The sequence below is a fragment of the Phoenix dactylifera genome, unplaced genomic scaffold, assembly GCF_009389715.1.
Source record: "Phoenix dactylifera cultivar Barhee BC4 unplaced genomic scaffold, palm_55x_up_171113_PBpolish2nd_filt_p 001405F, whole genome shotgun sequence".
Taxonomy (NCBI): Eukaryota; Viridiplantae; Streptophyta; class Magnoliopsida; order Arecales; family Arecaceae; genus Phoenix; species Phoenix dactylifera.
In genome coordinates, this window is record NW_024068727.1 from 67,255 (window position 1) to 86,491 (window position 19,237).

At 37.7% G+C, this 19,237-nt stretch overlaps 2 protein-coding genes across 3 annotated transcripts; both read right to left on the bottom strand.

Annotated features, from left to right (window-relative positions):
* Nucleotides 1-329: 329 nt before the first annotated feature.
* On the bottom strand, nucleotides 330-7,601 carry LOC120108576. Its single transcript, XM_039122220.1, has 6 exons — nucleotides 7,487-7,601; nucleotides 5,806-5,822; nucleotides 5,608-5,677; nucleotides 4,954-5,511; nucleotides 3,052-3,118; nucleotides 330-615 (listed from the first exon to the last, which is right to left on the bottom strand). The coding sequence occupies exons 1-6, from the start codon at nucleotides 7,599-7,601 to the stop codon at nucleotides 522-524; spliced, it is 921 nt and encodes a 306-aa protein (XP_038978148.1). The 3' UTR covers nucleotides 330-521.
* LOC120108577 (protein AGENET DOMAIN (AGD)-CONTAINING P1-like) lies at nucleotides 7,504-14,125 on the bottom strand. Of its 2 annotated transcripts, none has more exons than XM_039122221.1 (6): nucleotides 13,983-14,125; nucleotides 13,796-13,867; nucleotides 12,678-13,100; nucleotides 11,419-11,482; nucleotides 11,138-11,319; nucleotides 7,504-7,741 (listed from the first exon to the last, which is right to left on the bottom strand). In XM_039122221.1, exons 1-6 carry the CDS (start codon nucleotides 14,040-14,042, stop codon nucleotides 7,619-7,621), a joined length of 924 nt encoding a protein of 307 aa, XP_038978149.1. In that variant the 5' UTR covers nucleotides 14,043-14,125; the 3' UTR covers nucleotides 7,504-7,618. The 2 variants fall into 2 exon arrangements, with proteins under 2 accessions (XP_038978149.1, XP_038978150.1); XM_039122222.1 differs by lacking the exon at nucleotides 7,504-7,741 and adding an exon at nucleotides 10,548-10,892.
* Nucleotides 14,126-19,237: the final 5,112 nt, after the last annotated feature.

Here is a 19,237-nt window from a genome sequence, read left to right on the forward strand (position 1 = left end):
TTTGAAAACCATGCCTCTCCCCTATCTTCTGGGTTCAAAATCAATAGAGGAAAAAGCTTTTGTGCATGTTCTCTGTGGAGCATGCTAGTGAACTTTGAGATGTCATGCAACTCGATATTCTTCATGTAACAGGAATACTTTTGCTTGAGATGATGAAATCATTCATGTAAGCTATGGAAGATAAGTGCAATGTCTTGTGGTTCACACAAGTCAATGGTTGGTGCAATTCCTGGGTATGTCCTCGTCAAAAGATTTAACTTCACTTCCTTTACCAACATAGTGTTTCAGTAGTCAAGATCCTGGAAAACTAGGAACAGGCAATGCGATGATTACTGTAGATACCCCTTTCTTATATTAACAAAACAGAATCTGGAGCCTAGGAACCATTGACAAATTTTAATCCCAATTCACCATCCAACAATTTGGTAAAATCTTCAGTTGAAGAAGACAGATGGTGTCAGAGAATAAGGTTTATATACAGAATTTTATGCTTCCCCATATCCAAGAGCAGTTACTGGTGATCAAGGCTCATTCATCAAGCCCAAAATCATCATCGGATGCGCCTTCCAGAAATGAGCCAAGAGACTTGCGTAATATGCTGAAAGATTTGTCATCCTGGATCACATTGACATAAAGTTGCATCATTGGAAAGTAGATTGTGGGAAAGTAGAATACATGCATAAACTTTGAAATTACATCACTAGAAAAAAGAATATGAAAACATTTCAACACATCTATATGTCCAAAACAGAAAATCAAATATATTGAGCAGATTCTTTCCGAAAATAATATATTAGATTATAAATCTACAGTTGAATCTTTTCCCCCTTTTTTTCTCTTTCGAATTGATATATCTTTATACACAAGTTTTATATAGAAACCACATTCGTATATCTGGTATAGCATGCATAAGTGATTGTTAAACACCTAAGCATAATGTATAAAAAAACTGGTATAACAATGCACGACACTCCCACCATTGCAGGGTCTGAGAAGGGTCAAACGTATGCAGCCTTACTCCTATATATAGAAAGACTGTGTTTCGAACCCATAACCTCCAGGTCATAATAGAACCTTACTGTTGCACCATGGCTCACTCTTAGGATGAAAATTATAATACATCAAGATAATGATGACTAATTGGTCACTCCCTACTTAATTAAAGTCTAAACATGTTGAGCTTAAATATGCTTATCAAGATCAGGCAAGCACAAGAAGAAAAGGCCAAATTTTGAAACCAACTAGAAGAGGAGACTTGGCTAGCTTCAACAACAAATTAACAACAATGTTGCTAGAAAGTTTTGAATTGAAAGCAATTTATGACCTATAATGGGTATCCAATAATTGAAGGGTAAGTCACATGAGCATCTGAATGAGATACTAACTTGAAATACAAACAATTCCAACCAGTAACTACTAACAAATGTAGAAAATCAAACACATGCAAGTCGAGAATAATAACTAAAAAACTACAACTAGTCATTCAAATCTTTTGAATCCACAAATGCAACACATGATGGAACAAACTGAAAAAAAAGATATTTTGATCATAAGGAGCAAAAAAGAACCACAGCCTGGTGGAAAGCTTAAACTTACTATAATCTTAGAAATGAAGAAAGCATTTTTCAAAAATATGTACAATATTAGTTAAGGTTAACTTCTATAGAAAACAATTAGAACCCTAACAACATCAATTATACTTCTTCATGAAGACACTAACTACTTGAACTAACACAGAACAGATTACGTCTATTACTTATCTATCATTTAGGAAGCAAACCGAAAATATGACACTACAGTAGTGTATCTAATATAGTCAGTGGTGCATATTCTTTTACTATTTTCAGAAAAAGGGTGAATGCTATGGCTCCTTCATATTCTCATCGATTTGGTTTTATTAAAATAGAGGATTTTTGTAGGTTCTTGAACCAAGATGAAGCAATCATAGGGCAGAGTATCTCTCAATGCCAACAGGAATGGGGATGATCCAGCACTACTCTGGTGGAGCTGACCATTAGAAATTGGTGGTTATAACTGTTTGCTGTGATAATTAAAACAGAGTTTCATTAGCATTCTTCAATGTTTAGTTCTCTATGAATCATTGCAGAAAAATGGTATAAGTAGTTCCCAACCTGAATAGAGGAGCATTAAAACGCTATATATAACTTCAGACATAAATGAATATACTTCTTCAACCATTGACATATCTGTCTGTTACTAACAAGCACCCACAATGAAAATATCCTTGTAAAAAGTTGAACTTCTTTTATTGTAATAAAATCCAGTGCATGATAAATTAACTCCTTTCTTGTTTCCTAAGTTGCATGCATTGCACTTGCTTGAATAAGATGTAAACACAGCTATACGTTTTTTCAATTAATAAAAGATTTTGTTCAAGTCTTATTACCAAAAAAGAGAGATCTTGTTCAAGCATATTTTTCAAATGATTGAATCAGAGGCATCATCAAAAAGTCCTTGTCAAATCAGTCAACTATCACCCATAATGAGTCTTATGTCCTTTATATTATAAAGAGAAATTGTTTTACTTGGCCAAAATAAAAAAAAACGAGTCGAGGCACAAAAACAACGTAAGTAGCATCTGTTTTTTGACTCCAAAAAATTAAACATCAAATCTTATTCCAAACATCATCTAGTATGGGAGTCAACACAAAATGAACTTGGAAAATAGAAGTAATGATAAACTTGATGAAGGTCGCCAAGTAAGGTATAAAGGCTAAGTTAACAGAAATGAAAACTCAGGCATCTAAAACTTAATCTCCAATACTTTTTTTGGTATGTCGTCTTGACTCATTTTTGGAAGTAAAACAAGTTTCCTCAGGGAATGTGTTAGAGAAGTTAGACTGTCATATAATGAAAATAAGTTAAATCAATTCAACAATTTGCTGCAGAAAGGGAAAAGATGAATCTTAAGCTATAAAGCACCATGAGAATTCATGTTGAATTTTAAGCTATATAGCAAGGAATCCCACAATGTTGTGAAGTTTTAGCCTTGTCTTATCCCACAAACAGTAGTTAGGCTATTTTCAATACCTTGGGTAAAGAGTGATGCTCCTGAATGGTGGGCAAGTCGAACAATTACAATCCAGTTTTGAAGATCCTAAAGTACCAAAAGTTTATAATGAAGTCCTTGTCAAAAATGCAATAATTAAATCAAGTCTGATTATGTTTTCAATGAAGTTGAGTTTTATATATTAAGACAGCTGAAATAATGCTTTACAAACTTCTACAGAAAAATGAGGTTTATAACTAGGCTTGTGGATGATGGATTTGCAAAGCATGTGGGACAAAAAAGAACCGCAGCAGTCATTCTAATCCAAGGGCTGAATCTTATATGTAAAAGGACAAGGCTAGCAAGATCATGGTTGAACCTCGTAAGCCAAGAACAATCAATTATCCAAAGGTTTATGTACTCATACATGGGAAAAGAGGATATGTAGCTTCATCTTTGCTTGCATTTATGAGAATCTTTCACCAAATAGAAGCACCAGCATGACATCTTATGAAATGGGGCAACTAAGGAAACATTGAATTAAATTAAGCCATCATGAGCTTAAGGCAAATCATCATGCAGCCTTCAGGCTTAAAAACTACACAGATTGACGTCAAATCACCTTGAAAAGTTTGGCATTCCTTCACATATGAATCTTTCCCTAGATAGCCTCCTTGCATAAGATTGACATCAGAGACCTCCATATATGTCTCCATCACATTGGAATTGTCCCGCATTATGGTCTTTCTATTTCTGTTTTATATTGGACTTTAAGTAGCATTTTCGATTCTTATCTTAGGAAGCTTATGGCTCATCTAGTCATAGAAAAGTTTTGGTATTTGACTAGAAATATAATAAGAGTCTTATGTTAGTTATCAAAAGGATTGATTATCTGAAATTTAGAAATTTTGTGCAAGGCCCATAGTACCGGTTTAGTACCCATAATGGTACCCAATAGGTATCTGTTAGTACTGTCCTGGTTTTGGCACTGACTAAGGATGTACCAAGTATTCATTCGGTTTCCCACCAGTACAGGGTCCTGAAAACCATGATTTGGTTAATTGCATGTTCCTCTCCTTTATTTATGGATAGAAACTACTAAGATTTATCTATCAGGTTCAGACTCTAAAAAGGGAATAATTTTCTCCTGTAACAACATCTTATACAGGCCTGATAAAGACTCAAACCAACTTTTCTTCCATCTTGAAGAAAGCACTCATCGAGGTTGTATGTGTTCTATAGTTTTCAATAAGAAATTCAGCATTTCTTAAACACAGCACATACACGACCCCAACCCCCTCCAAAAAAAAGAGAAAAAGGAAAAGAAAAGAAAGATTTACTTAGCATGAAGCTGCTTTCTTCTTGATGTATGGTTGATTCACCAAGTTTCTTACTTTAGTCCCTTACTGCTTGTTTTATCATTCTTTCAATTTCCTTGGTCCTGAAATTCCAAGTTAATAATGATACATTACTTGCAAAATAGCAGATGGCATGATACTGTTACGTCTCTTTGAGTAAGAAAATAATTTTAACCGGCAATGAGGCATGAATGAGTCACGATGTACCATAGTCGACTTAAATTGCTGTGATGAAAACTGACATGTTAAAGCATCATAATATATCATCCCCATTCATTAGACAAACTATTTGCTCTTCCAAAACTTGTGTTGATACAACATGAAATAAAGAGCTGAATTATTCTACAAGGAACTGATCAAAGGAGACAAATCTCTTCCAAGAGTGGATTATTTTTCTCATTTATGGTTATAAAATTTATGAATAGTATAAATAGATTATCTTGTTTGGACTGTGTGATTACCTGTTAAACAAAACTGGTTAAGAACTAAATTTCAACCAAAGACAGAAGAATCTGAGTCATGCATCGCAGTAGTAAAAGAAAGAAATAAAGTTACTTATGCCATAATAGATTATATAATCCATACTGTTCAGTCCGTGCTTTCCTGTGTTGATGTCCTCTGTTCTGCTTCTTCCTCGAGCGCTTTCTCTGGCTACTAGGAACCTGTATTGAGCATCATAGGATTGCATAGATGGCCCATCCAGATCATTTACCTGGTTTTGTTCAGCATGATAAGATCCATCAGATGACTCGAACACAATCCTCTTTAATCCTGAAGGTAGAACATCTTGTGAAAGAACTGGCGGTGATGTGCCCCCTCCAATTGGTCCAAAACTTTGTTCGCATGGATATTCTTCTATAGGTTTCTTAGCTTCAAGAAGTGGTTCTGTCTCTGCAGCAGCAGGACGTTGCCCCAAGAGCAATTGCTTATGATTTGCAACACCAGCTAAGTCGTCATTTGCTGGGGCAGCCTGAATTTTTTTTCTTTTCACAGTACTGCCACTAGAGTCATTCCTTGCCTGCTGTCCCGAGGCTGCATTTCCCAGATGTGATAAACCTGAGTCATTGTTCTTTTGTATTGCAGCATACAATTTACCCTTGGATTTTACAATTTCAGACATGATAATCCTTGTATCAGAGTGAGCTGCAAACATTATGAATGATTAAAGTAACTCTATGACTTCTTAATACATGCTCTAAATTAACCAGGTACAAATCAAGTAAGCACAATAAAGAGAACCTAAGATGGATTGAATAACAGCACGGTGCAGCAATCTGTTCTGCTTCCTTCTTGTTTCTTCCTGCAGCACCTGTATAAGTTTTTCCATCAAAAACCAAAGATGATATAAAAGAAGGAAGCAGCACCCCTTCTAATTGAGATGTTGTGTATGCAGGCTTCTCTATATTCATCTTCACTGCATATTCGTGAAGGATAGACTTGCAGAATGTAGTATCCTGAAAAGTGGCAGATAAAGTCAGATATTTTGATATACATAATCTTTCAAAAGGCAAAGTTTATGCTATAAAAAAAAAAATCAGAACTCAAACATGATGTCATGAATAACACATAAGCAAAGTCATTATCAGTACCATCATTATCAACTATTTCTTCGAGAACATGTCTAGCATTTTTATACACAGACTAGTAAGTGTACATAGAACCATAAATTTTAAATTATTAAAATATCTAATCCACCAGCTAACAGATTTTAGTTTTCAACTGAAGCTAGTTAGGTGGATATTGTGATGCTCAAAAAAAATTATGGGTAAAACATTCGTCATGATTAATGACAATACTGATTACAGCAGAGAAAGACAACTCAAAATAGTGGGGGGACTTCACATTAGCAAAAGTAAAAATAATTGCATTCAGTTATAACTGAACAAAAGATTATGAAGCTCCAAAGTAAAAGTTACAGTATTAGGGGCTAATTTCAAGCAGTTCCAGAGCTATATCAATTAGTTTTTAGTATGAAAACAAAGTGGGTAGAATGGCTTATCTCGCCCTTCCAAATGATAAGAAGTTATATTGCTTTACTGAGAAATTAACTTGCAATGCTCTCATTTTTAAGTAAACGCAAAGCTGGAGATGAGATATCATGGCTCATCTCACTTCCACAAGTGAACTTGTGAATGCATACATGTGCACACATTATTATGTAATGGTTGCACCCAACAAGTAACATGAAGTGAAAGTCATGAAGTCCAATTACTTAGTAATATATTTCAAATGCAAACAAATGATACAACATTCTTTGCCCTTTGTTACATGAACAATTGATCTGAAACTTTAGACAACACGTGAGACTGACAAACAAATCATATGACATCTACTGCATTATTTTCTCAAATGATCAACTGACCTGAAAATAAAGCATTGTGGTTATGATTTATATTCCATGATCTTGATGCTTTTTGTTGGGTAATCTTAAATTCACCTAAACCTTATTTTGTTTTATAAGCAACATACTGAATTCACAAACAAACGCCATGACTTAGCAAAACAATCACAAAGAAGGAACATCAAATTTCTTAATCTTCTTAGGGTATGACTATATAATTAAAGAATACAAGGCAGCCTTAAATCTCTCGATAAGATATATTCGGATATGACATCCATTGCAATCATTTTTTTTTTTCAATGATCAACTGATCTGCAAATGTCCTATAAAGCATTGTGGTTATGATTTATATTCCATGATTTTCATGCTTTCCATTGGGTAATCTTAAATTTACCTACATGGAACATATGTGCCTGCCTAACCCTTGTTTTGCTTTATGAGCAACATCCTGAATTCACAAACAAATGCACGACTTAGCAAAACAATAACAAAGAAGGAACAAAAGATTTCTTAATCTTCTTAGTGGATGACAATATAATTAACGAATAAAAAGTAGGCTTAGATGTCTCAATATAATATCGTAGCAGTTCTTTTTGTGTTAGCTCTCTTGTTTTATGTACAAGTATCAAAACAAATTAAGAAACAAATACTCAAATTGCAAGACCAGTGGCATCAATTTTTGGAGTATGGACATACACACACTACACAACATTTGGAAGTGTAAAAATGTTGCAATGACAAATTTAATGAAACAATAATTAGATAGATTCAACATACTGCATGAATTAAGGGGAATTCCTTCATCCTTTATCTTCCTAGATATGCCTTCAAGAGCAAGTTTTGCCACGTCTTGCTCTGCTTCTTTTCGACGAGGAAATGTCCGAGATGACATGAATGTCACTCCATCTATCAGAACAGTAGATCTAAATTGTGATGCATATGGATGCCCTTCATTAACAGTTTGATATATTGGCAAAGGTATGGATGACCTTTGAGCATATTCTTGTAAGCGGTTTTTATGCATGAATTGCTCTTCAATACATGAAGAGCAAAATTGAATTAATCAAAAAAAAGAAACATCCATTCAGTTAACTGAAGATCACCTGACTTTCTATATAAACAAAGAAAATCCATAACATTTAAATGAAACTAAATTAGTACAACATGTATTTCTTTTTCATTTATAAAGAATCAAATTCAAATTCCATCACTCAAAAGAAAAAGAACCAAAAAAATAATCTGATCATACGAAGAAAAAAGATAACCAAGAAAACTGCAAGTATATTAGCCAAATCCTGCCCTACTCAAATATATACTATTCCAGCAGTTTACCTCCAGCAACATCAATCCATGATCAACCCTTAGAAAATCCATCTCAATTAGGCCCATGTCCGCTAGGCATTATTTGAGAAAACCCATTACAATCTAAAACTGAAGTAGATTTAAAAAATATTTGCAAGTTATTTAGAAAATTAACCAGACAAACCCACAAATTAACAAAACTTCTTTCATGCAAGAATTGCAAAATGAGAAAGCTGAGAAAATAAACTAATAATATCTGTAGCATTAATGTTGCTAATAAAAATAGGAGCAAAAGTTACTATCCTGCTATCTTGTAGAAATGGTCACAGTTATTAACTTAAATCAGTAACTAACTACTTGCTGATAATCATGTAATACAATGCTTTGAACAACAAAAGGGTGAAAGTAATACATAACACCCAATATCAGTATAACAAAACCTAGGTGATCCCCACATACTCTATCAGCAAAGCACTTAACAAGAGGAGGTTAGGCTAGTCAATGTAGACTGGTTAGATTTGCCTTTAGAATCAAATTTTTCATCACATATACAACTTCTGCTAAACTAAATTAAACATCCCACAGGACTCTTGTAACTCTCTCATAGTACACTTACTTCTGAAAATTTCTTAGTTAACTAATTAGCTTAATTTATATAGTCATAGCACTAACAACAATAGGTGATCCACAGACAATTTAATTTTCAAAGTTTAAGCGACCAGTAATACAACTGCATACTTCCTATAATCCATAGCCTCGCTTCTCAAGAGAACACAGCCTTGCCGGAGAGGACATAAGCATCAACCCCCTTCCCCCTTTTTTCTAGTTTTAATCTATTTTTCCTTTTATCATTGATAGGAAACAAAAAAAAAGAAATTAGATGTTGTGATTATTCTAAATTATCAGTGGATATATAGGCTGCTAATTTGTTCATGGTACAATATTTTTTTATTTTTTGTATGAGTCCTTTATGATCTCTATCCCTTAACACTAAAAACTAACACCGTTGCTAATCCAAGTAGGAAGGGCGTTAAAGGAATAGGAGGCCAGGTTTTTATCATAGGATAATTACAAGATCACGATTCTTAATGGGGATAGATGACTACGCCACACTGTAATGGGAAAAAAAAATTATGGTGACTAATTGAAAGATTTAAAAATTTAGGATCAAATATTTCTAATTCAAATTTGAAGGGTATGATGTAATTTTCTATTTAAATAATATATATTATGTATGTGTTCTGTGTGCTCATCCTAAGATAATTATAAGGAGAGGTAATAAAAAAGAGATAATTTTAGGACAAAAGATAGAAAATAAAAGTATTAACTAATGTGAAGCACCCATTAGACCATATATCATTCAATTAGTCAAGCATATACTGTCCGAGATGCTCCAAAGAAATCTCGCACTACCCTGATCAGAATGTACATGGTTGTCCCACTAGAAAAACTATTATCAAATGATAAATTGCTCAATGAAGGGGAAAACTACAATAAAAATACTAATAATGAAAAACACAATTACCGATCACTAGAATTCTTCATGGTTGAATAAATTAAAAGTAAAGAAAAAACTCATGACGCCCCAATATAGTGTTGTTGTTAAAGCCTATTTCAATATTAGAACAAGGGACATGATTAAAGAGATGTGCTATCTTGGCAAGAGATTCTAATATACTGCTCAAATTATAAGAGTAAACTCTATCACAAACTCACTTCAACAATAACTTTTAATTGGTAAAATTCAATAAAAATCAGGATAAAAAATCTCAAAGTACCCTGACCAAAATGTACATGATGGTCCAATTAGAATAACTAGAATCAAACGATGAACTTCTCAATGAGAGAAAAAAAAGAAAAAGAAAAAGAAAGCCTACAAATAAAACACTAATAACATTAAATAGTCATGCAATTACCAATCGCTAGAATTTGTTATGATTGAATGAATTAAGGGTAAAGAAAACTCATGTGACCTCAAAATAGTATTGTTGTTAAAGCTCATTTGAATATTAGAATGAGAGATACGATTACCAAATGCTCATTTGTTTTTTTGGAATTTTGTTTTTCCAATGGGCGAGAGGTGATGGGGTTGGGGGTGGTAGAATGTCATAAATCTTGAATGGTATTCATAAATTTAGGATGGTCGCCTGCATCTCCTACCAAGCTCCATCTACAACTATTTATATGACTCGAAAAATATTTTATAATTTTTTTACTAGTTTAGATTAATTAGTTTCTAAACTACGAAGAACTTAATAGTTTCATTGTCAGCATTATAGCTTTGAAGCCGTCCTCCAAAACCCCCCTTTTTTAAAAAAAATAACATCTGCTGCAGCCTGGCAATTAGGAGGTATTTAAGAATGCTTATCCATATTGCATTAATAGAGGAAACAGCCTGGCTACCGGACAACTGCAGATCCAAGCAAATAGATTTTCTAAAGAGGGAATTTCCTGTAGAGTTTCAATAGGGAGGCCGAGGCCAACAAGCATTGATCCATCTTTATACCAGAAATGTGGTTTAACATTTCCCTTTTGTTTAAATGGAGTTATGTATTAAAGATTACATTGGAAATACTAAAATTTGATAGGGCCCATCCAATGTTTTAGGCCAAGAAGCAGATTAATACAATTGCAGACTTTTCTTGATATTCCTCAGCTTGAAGTTTGTCAGCTAATGCAATGGAAATGGAACTCAGCATGAGTCTCAGGCATTGTTGCTTTCAAACCTGAACTGGGCACGACTGGGTCCAGTCCACAATCATGGGCTTACCTGATCGAGGCTGAGAACCATATACTGACTGGTTCCACATCTTAACCATGAAAACTTAAAAATTACTTGTGCAATCAGCGATTCAGAAGAGGGATGTTGCTTCTTCATAGACTATCAGAACAGAAAATATACAGATAAATGAGAGTAATTAACAAATTAAAAATCTCTGATGAAAAAAAAAGTAGGAATAATAAAATTAACCTACTGAATGAAAGAAACCTTTTTTCCCTTCAAAAATACAAATACCACCAGGCGCTCATGACAAGTCATATTAATCTTCCAGCAACAATGCGAACATATGGTATAGTTGAGAAAACTACAAACATGTAAATTTCAATATTATTATTCAAACATACCCTGCATATTCGCAAGTAGTGGGGGGTCCTTGTACCCCGTTGCTTCATCATGATGACTATGTGCTCGAGTTTCAAAAGATGCATCACAAGACGACCTTGATTTGATTGCTCAATTTCTTTCTTCCCATGTTCTTCTTCAGCAACTTGCTCAGGCAAATCTTCTGCTTGTTCCGATTCTATGCCTGCAAGTTGATGAGCAGTTTTAAGCTACAGGGAGCATAATGCATTAAACTTAAAATGGCAGCATCTGCAAACTATAGAGGCATGCATGTGAATGATACTTTTCTTTGCAGGCCTGCCTCTCTTCCTTGTCTTTAACTCCTCCTGTGAATATTGTTTCATGCTCTGGGAACAAGGAGAAAAAATAGTCAATTGGGAAAATTGAATCATGAAGTCCAAACATAATTATTATCAAACTAACTACAATAGCAAGGTCTCACAAATAATTAGGAGGCACTGAAAAATACTTTTCTATTCTTGACCTGAAATTTTGAAAAAAAGAGGCCAACAAATAATTAGGAGGCACTGAAAAATTTCGACACACATTCCTAAGCAGAAGGGTCGAACAAAGATGCAAATATCACTGCATGAAAGGATCAACCACAGGAATATGAAATCCTATTATACATGACCATGGATTAAAATGTTCATTGCCATGCTTGAACAACCATAAACTTAAAAGTAAAATCATCAACCACTCCATTGAATTGCTAACATGTAATTTTCTTTTAACTTTGGTGTATACCTCTATATTGTTTCCAGTTACATAAAAGCAAAAAGAATCTCTCTAAAGACTCTAACTTCCAATTTAATTCTAACGACTGATTACAATTATTGCACGTACAAAGATATAGGATAACCAGGAGTTCACATTAGCCATACCGACTCTTTTGAACCCATAGAAAAGCAAATTGTACTTGAAAATCTTGAAAGCTAAAAAATAGAATAAAAACAAGAAATCAATTTATGGTGATCAAGATGGAAGGATGCAGAGTTTTTAAGAAGACTAAGATACCCAGATATCTCAGCTCTTATGTAACAATCAGGATATCTAAATAGTGTCTAATACAGTAAAAAGAAAGACCAACTATCATCTTGGCATTGTGTACAGTAGACAATATCCATGAAAAGAACATGTCCAAATAGTCTAAGTTGATCATAACATCTTGGCCGATATCAGTGGACATCCAGCTGATACAGAAAGAGAATGATTTTATCCAAACAAAAGACCACAGATGTATGATGTCATGCCCACATCAATGCAGTGTATTGTATTGCATTGTATTCAATTGTATTGTGTGGTGACAAGCCATATCAGCAAGTGCCCGACACTGGTATAGACTTATATATCATCCAAAACCTAGGTTGTTATGGAATACCATGTGTCACATTGACTTGCTGGCAAGACTCTGAGATAATAAATATTTTGTAGAACATATGCAGGATTGAATTGTAGGTGATAGGGGATAGAAATACTACAAGGCATTGAAAGGCCAACATATGAAACAATAAGAAAGTGCTAACTTGAAGCCATTCATACCTGGGAGGAATAGCTGATCCACTGCCCATCCTCCCATACCTGGCAGGATCTCATTTCAAAACAATTAAACTCCATCTCCTCTTCATGATGCTTCAACTTGACAATGTACTTTGACCCATTAGAAATCTGAGTAACAACTCCTAGCGACCACCCGCCATGGTAAAGCACCTCAACAACATCATGTAACCTGAAATCCTCATCGTCTAATGCAAGGGGAGGTGGAGGCCTAATGTGTTGAGCATCAACAATCTCCGTCGACAACTCTCTGTCAGTGACAGCTCTCGGGGTCTTGCAATCCACCAAAAATATGGACTTGCTGATCATACTAACAATAGTAGCTGCAAGCCAAGCAGCTCCATAGTTCTTGCTTTCCCGGCTGACCTCGACCTGTGCTCCCACACTGAACAGTGGCTCAGCCACTTCCTGCAAGGTGAAAATATGTGAGCGAACTTCCAGCCTTAACGTGAAATGGGTTTCACATCGAATCGAGCGTTTCCCATTGTGAAAATATTTGATTTGCCTTCCCAATTGAGTGCACGTTGTGCAGTTGGAAGTGAATTCAAATGTACAGCAAAACCACAGGAAACAAAAACCATTGGAAGTGATTTGCCTTCCCTTCTGTCCATGGACTTTACGGTCCTCAACCAGCAGCCATCGGCCTTGATCAACATCACGACCATCGATTTGCCACGATCGGGAGGTTCAATGGGAGATTAGTGGAGGAAAAAAATAAAAAAAAGGAATGGAGAAGCTGGAGGCGGATCGATTTTGGTGCTTCACCGGAAGCCGGTGCCGCCGGCTGATGAGCCTCGGTATCTCCTTAGGAAGAGCCACCGGAGGAGAAGAGGGAAGCCGTCCAGTGTGATAGTTCGGGAAATCACGAACGTCGGCTGCCGCAATGGATCTTCCCCTCTGATGGATCTTCATCAGAGGGGAAGGACGACGACGGGAGATGCCGGGGGGGGGGAGAGGGATTCAGGCCAAGGCCTTCTTTAGGCCGGGGCCTTAGGCGACCGCCTCAGTCGCCTAAGGGTTGAGCCGGCCCTGTGCTGTGCTCACTATTTTATCATCGGCAAGAGATTATCGTGATTATTGCAGAGGTGTAGGATTTCTCTTACCTTGAAGGCTCCGTAAGGCCCCCGCCGCTGCCGCAGCCTGGAACCCGCCCCTGCCTCCATCGATAGCTCCTCCTACAGTTCGATGTTTAGCTCTTTCTTCCGGAGAAGCGATCGAGATCGAGATCGAGATCGAGAGAGAGAGAGAGAGAGAGGGAGGGAGCGAGAGAGGGAAGAAGGATTCTCTTACCTTGAAGGCTCCGTGAGGCCTCTGCCGCTGCCGCCGACTGGAACTCGCCCCTGCCTCCATCGATCGCTCCTCCTACAGTTGGATGTTTCGCTCTTCTTTCTTCCGGAGAAGCGATCGAGATCGAGATCGAGATCGAGAGAGAGAGAGAGAGAGAGAGAGAGAGAGGGAGGGAGGGAAGGAGAAGGAATGAAAGGCGTGACCCTCGCTCTTATATACCTGCAGATACGGTAATCCGCCGGACCAACTTTATCAGTTCTTCCTTCGTTCCCGTTGAAGATTTGAACCTCGTTGCAATTTGAACCTGGTTCAGACTCTCGTGTGAACTGCAGTCGAACCCAACTGAAAGCAATTGACTTCCAACAGCTTGTACCCAACTGAAAGCATGGACCATTTGGAAATATAGTAAGCAACAAAATGCATTTGCATGAAAATGATATGTTCATAACCAACAAAATGCATCACAAAATGTTGGGGGAAAAACCAAAGTCGTCCCCGGAACAAAGGCCCCGACCAGAGGGAGCCCCGACCAGAAGGCGCCCGACCAGAAGGCGCCCGACCAGGGAGCCCCGACCAGAAGGCGCCCGACCAGGGAGCCCCGACCAGAAGGCGCCGACCAGAAGGTGCCCGACCAGGGAGCACCGACCAGGGAGCCCCGACCAGGGAGCGCCGACCAGGGAGCCCCGACCAGGAAGCGCCCGACCAGGAGGCGCCGACCAGAAAGCGCCGACCTAACGACACGAGCCAAAGGCGCCCAGCTGGGCAACTGGCTCGGCTCGGCACCCGACCAGGTGCCGAACTCCGAAATGCCTTGTCCCAAATATTCGACCCTGGCCTAAGCTCCTTAAAAGGAGTCTGACTCTAGATACTCAATCTCACCGTATCCCGCTACTGTCGTCAAACCATTAATGCGCATGGCCTCTGCAGGCCTCCGGCGCACTCAACCATTACATGAGCATGGTTCATAATGATCTCCGGTTCACTCAGCCATCAAAGTGTATGGCTTCTGTCATCTACGGACATCGAGGGAATATTTGGACCGCTTCACTGCTGCAACCTGGGAGGTCCGCGAGCTGGACCAGTCAATAGCCATGTCGGCACTTAAGACTGGAGCCCGGTCTTACAGGTTTCTCTTCTCCATTGAGAAGAATTTTCCAACCGACCTCACTGAGATGTTAGTCCGGGCGCGGAAGTACGCGAAAGCCGAGGAAGCCGTTGCTTCTAGACGGAGCGGAGCTGAGCAGACCTCCAAAAAGCAGAAAAGGGGTCGTGAGGAGCGTGGCCATCTCAGAAGCCCGTCTCCGCACCGAGCCAACTTTATCAGTCTTCCTTCGTTCCCGTTGAAGATTTGAACCTCGTTGCAATTTGAACCTGGTTCAGACTCTGGTCTGCAACCAAAGCTGCAATTTGAACCTGGTTCAGACTCTGGTGTGAACTGCAGTCGAAACCAACTGAAAGCAATTGACTTCCAACAGCTTGTACCCAACTGAAAGCATGGACCATTTGGAAATATAGTAAGCAACACAATGCATTTGCATGAAAATGATATGTTCATAACCAACAAAAAGCATCACAAAATAAGGTTTAGGTGAATTTAAGGGAAAGCAAATAGGTGCACCTAATCCTCTTTGGAATAGGACTAGACCACCTTGCATTAGACCCCAAGCCCACTTGATTGGATCAAGTAGGGCATGCGTGATGAGGAGAACCCCCTCCCTTGGCCGAAATCAAAGAGAAGAGAAGAGGGGCGTGCGCCCCTCTTCTTGGCTCCAAAAGGAAAAACATAAAGCTCCTAAAATGTAGGAGCTTCATGTGTCTTTATAAGGAGCTAAAGGAACAAACCCTAGAGTAATTCTTTCCCTCCCCTTTTCAGCCGTGAGCCATCTTTTCTCTTGGGGTTTTCAGCCGCCATCAGCAAAGAAAAAAGAAGAGGAGGCGTGCACCTCCTCTTGATCTTCTTCCTAAGGTCCCAACGCATGCAAAAGGGAAAAGGCTGCTAGGGGTTCTCGTTCTTCTTCTTTTCTGCATCCTTCTTCTTCCTCCTTCCTCTAGAATTCAAGAGTTGATTGAAAGGGAGGAAATCAGCCATCCAAAGTTGTCTCTGCAAGGGAGCTAGCACCCCGGGAAGACAAGGAAGCTTTGATCGGATATCTACTTCGTGTGGATACCCGTAGAGGCCGGACGCGTGTGCGGCTTCAAGCGATCCTTCTTCCAAAACCACGATCATTAGTTTGCGGTGATCATCTACCCGCACAAGGTGAAGATCTAATCTTCCTAATGGTTTGAAAGGTTTTTAATCCTAATCTATCTACGAACGATTTTTGAACAACGTTCATGAAATGAACGTCGATCCCCGCCGCATGCTACTTCCGCTGCATCTGGAATTTTTTTTTTAACTTTTCTGCGGCATGGGCGGGTTCCCAACATTAACTAGGGTTCCTCTCTTTTCTTTTTCTTTTTTTTTCTTTTTCTCTTTTTTTCCTTGAATTCGACCACCAGCTGATGGAGGTCCTTTTTAATGTTGCTATCCCCCTCTAACTTCATGCCCAACCATCCCATATTTGGCGGAGGATTTTGTGGGGTTTTGAATTTTGAATTCAAAATTCAAGTCTTCATGCGCCATTACATGATGAAGCTTGATCTAATCTAAACCATTCATCATGTTGCCACTTATCCTCTTTCAATTTCGAATTTCCATGCCCCCAAATTCATATTAGAGGGTCACGTGTTGATTTTGTAGTGATTAAATTCGAAATTCAACCATATTAGAGGGGAGATAAAGATAAGGGATGACATATGTCATGAAGAGAGAGAATTTGATCTTATCCAATTCTTTTCATGAATTTATCTCTCCATGTCACCCCATCTGATGATGAAAGAGGTCCCTGATGTTGCCAAGTGTCCCCATGGCACCATTAAATAAATTAAATTAATTTTTAATCATATTAAAAATTAATTTACGGCACCATGCATGATATGGTGACAAGTGGATTTCAAAGATCCCGAACCAGTTTCAGATCAAACCCATTTAATTTAATTAAATCCTAACAATTAGAATGATCCAATTACCATGGGTTGAACCTAATCCAATTAGGTCAATCCCTAATTAAGCACAAGTTAATCTAATTTAATTTTGTCAACCTAAGTCCTCTTTGATTCATACTAATCCAATCAGGTCAAAAACCCTGATTGAGCCCAGAATTGAATCTAATTCAAATTTGGCTCATCCTTAGTCTAATTACTCAATCCAATTGAGTTCATTAGCAATCTAATTACTAATTAATCCTTCGATAATTACTTTAAATTATTTTATAAGATAATCTTGCCAATCGAATTGACCAAATTATTCCTGAATGATTCTCTAATCATTCATCAGCCCTTCTTGATCAATCAGGAATCTTCTATGCGTGTGACCTCATAGGTTCGAACCTAAGATGGTAGTATAGGAACGGACTTCCTACACTAATCAATGTGACCATCTAGCAATGGGTACCGGACGTCCGATAGGTCGAATATATGCGAAGCAAATATTCTGGAACCCTGACTAACTATGGTTAACTGTATAATTCAATCCCCTTTGGACTCCTAATGCCAGGATGACTTAAGAGCTCACTGTCAACCCTATAATTACTACATCCATTATGTGATTAACTTTAGATATCCCGTGACTCCTCACTGGGCATACCCTGACTAAGGTTTTGCTAAATTAATCACAAGACATTATCTCCTGTTTACAGGAGGGGTCAATTCCATCTCGACTCACAACTGACTACGCAAGTACTTGATTGCACCCAGTGACCTTCTCGTCACTGAATTAGAAATTCAGGTAGTCTGGTACCAAAGTACAATGAGTGCTTGCTAGTCCACAGGTTGCGGGTCTCAGGTCAGAGGGCCAAAACTTATACCCATATCCACTCGGAACATCTCTTGACAGTAGAGCGTTCCGAAATGGTCACGTTCAGTGAAATGTACTCCTACACTTCACTGTGTGGCATATCAGTGTCTCCACACTCCTTGGTAAGAGGACAACCAACGTATATGTCACACAACGACCTAATCTCGATAATATTGTTGTCCTTGTAACAACATATCATTTGGTTGCGAACTAGTTTAAGGACTCGAAGATAAATCCTCCTTTTGATATTAATAAGTCCTAAGAACTTCATCATATAAGAGTTCATTTGAAGCTGTAAAATGATGAATAATGCCAAAAATACTTTATTGATTTGTCAATTCATTTACAGAAATTCAATCATCAACATGCTGACAATTGACATTTAGGATACAATTCCCAATCACTTTGAACCTATGTTTTGGTTTACCCTCATTCACGACATTGCGTTGTGTACGGGGTAATTCTGGATAATGGTAGATTTTGTACGAAGGTTGTGAGTAGGTCAACAAGGAATCAGTCCACTTCTAGTAAGAGAAGGTAACATCCTACCTTACTCTAATCTTATGATGATTCAAGAAGCCTTTGATCAAAGTAAAATAAAAATTAGAAAGAGTTTCTAATATTTCATTGTTTGAATTATCATATAAAAGATTGAGAGAGAAAATGAATAAGTGATTGAGTTTGATATTGATCCATACTCATGCACTTATTCAGGATGTAGTATGACTGAGGGATTGAATTGCACGGTAAACTTGCCACTAAAGGGTATGTTTGGATTTGTCCAATACATTCCTCATCTTCCGAGTAGACATGATACGTTGCTAACGTCAATCTGTCTTGTGGTTGATCGGATCAAAGAGTTTGAATTAGATCAAAGCATCAGAAAGGTTCTAATTGCTAAAGTTAGGTTCAAAAACTGAATTGGACCTAAATTGGACTTAGAGGTGTTCTAATCAAGATAGTCAACCTAACACCTGCACCTACTGTTGGCTAAGATAAGGAACCCAATGGGTTATACACAAAGAACAATTGATCAAGGGTCTAATTGGATTAGATCATGTTTGCAAGATGAACATGCTAGCACGTATTGCAAACCCCTAGCTCCTGATTCCAAATTAAATTTGAATCTGATTCTTAGATTAGTTGATCTAATATGATTAGATCATGACCTAATAATGAGTTAAGCCAAGAGTTGGAACCCATTTGGCTTTAATTAGACCTGATTTGATTAGGTTTAATATTTCCTTTAAGTTGGTTAAACCCAATTGGATTGGGTTTGATTAGGGCCTTCACTTTTGGACCATTGGATCGCTCCCTGGATGAAGGATCTAGGTCCACTGGTTGGCCGCCTTCATCTGACATT

What these genes read in the sequence shown, in the direction of transcription:
- LOC120108577 (XM_039122221.1), bottom strand. Translation starts at nt 14,042, where the DNA reads ATGGAGGCAGGGGCGAGTTCCAGTCGGCGGCAGCGGCAGAGGCCTCAC. An exon ending in GGCCTCACGGAGCCTTCAAG is followed by an intron (nt 13,868 to 13,982) that starts GTAAGAGAATCC and finishes ATCGAACTGTAG; the next exon opens with GAGGAGCTATCGATGGAGGC. An exon ending in ACTACTTGCGAATATGCAGG is followed by an intron (nt 7,742 to 11,137) that starts GTATGTTTGAAT and finishes CATGTATTGAAG; the next exon opens with AGCAATTCATGCATAAAAAC.
- LOC120108576 (XM_039122220.1), bottom strand. Translation starts at nt 7,601, where the DNA reads ATGTCATCTCGGACATTTCCTCGTCGAAAAGAAGCAGAGCAAGACGTG. An exon ending in AGGAAAGCACGGACTGAACA is followed by an intron (nt 3,119 to 4,953) that starts GTATGGATTATA and finishes TTGGTACTTTAG; the next exon opens with GATCTTCAAAACTGGATTGT. An exon ending in AGCATCACTCTTTACCCAAG is followed by an intron (nt 616 to 3,051) that starts GTATTGAAAATA and finishes AATGTGATCCAG; the next exon opens with GATGACAAATCTTTCAGCAT.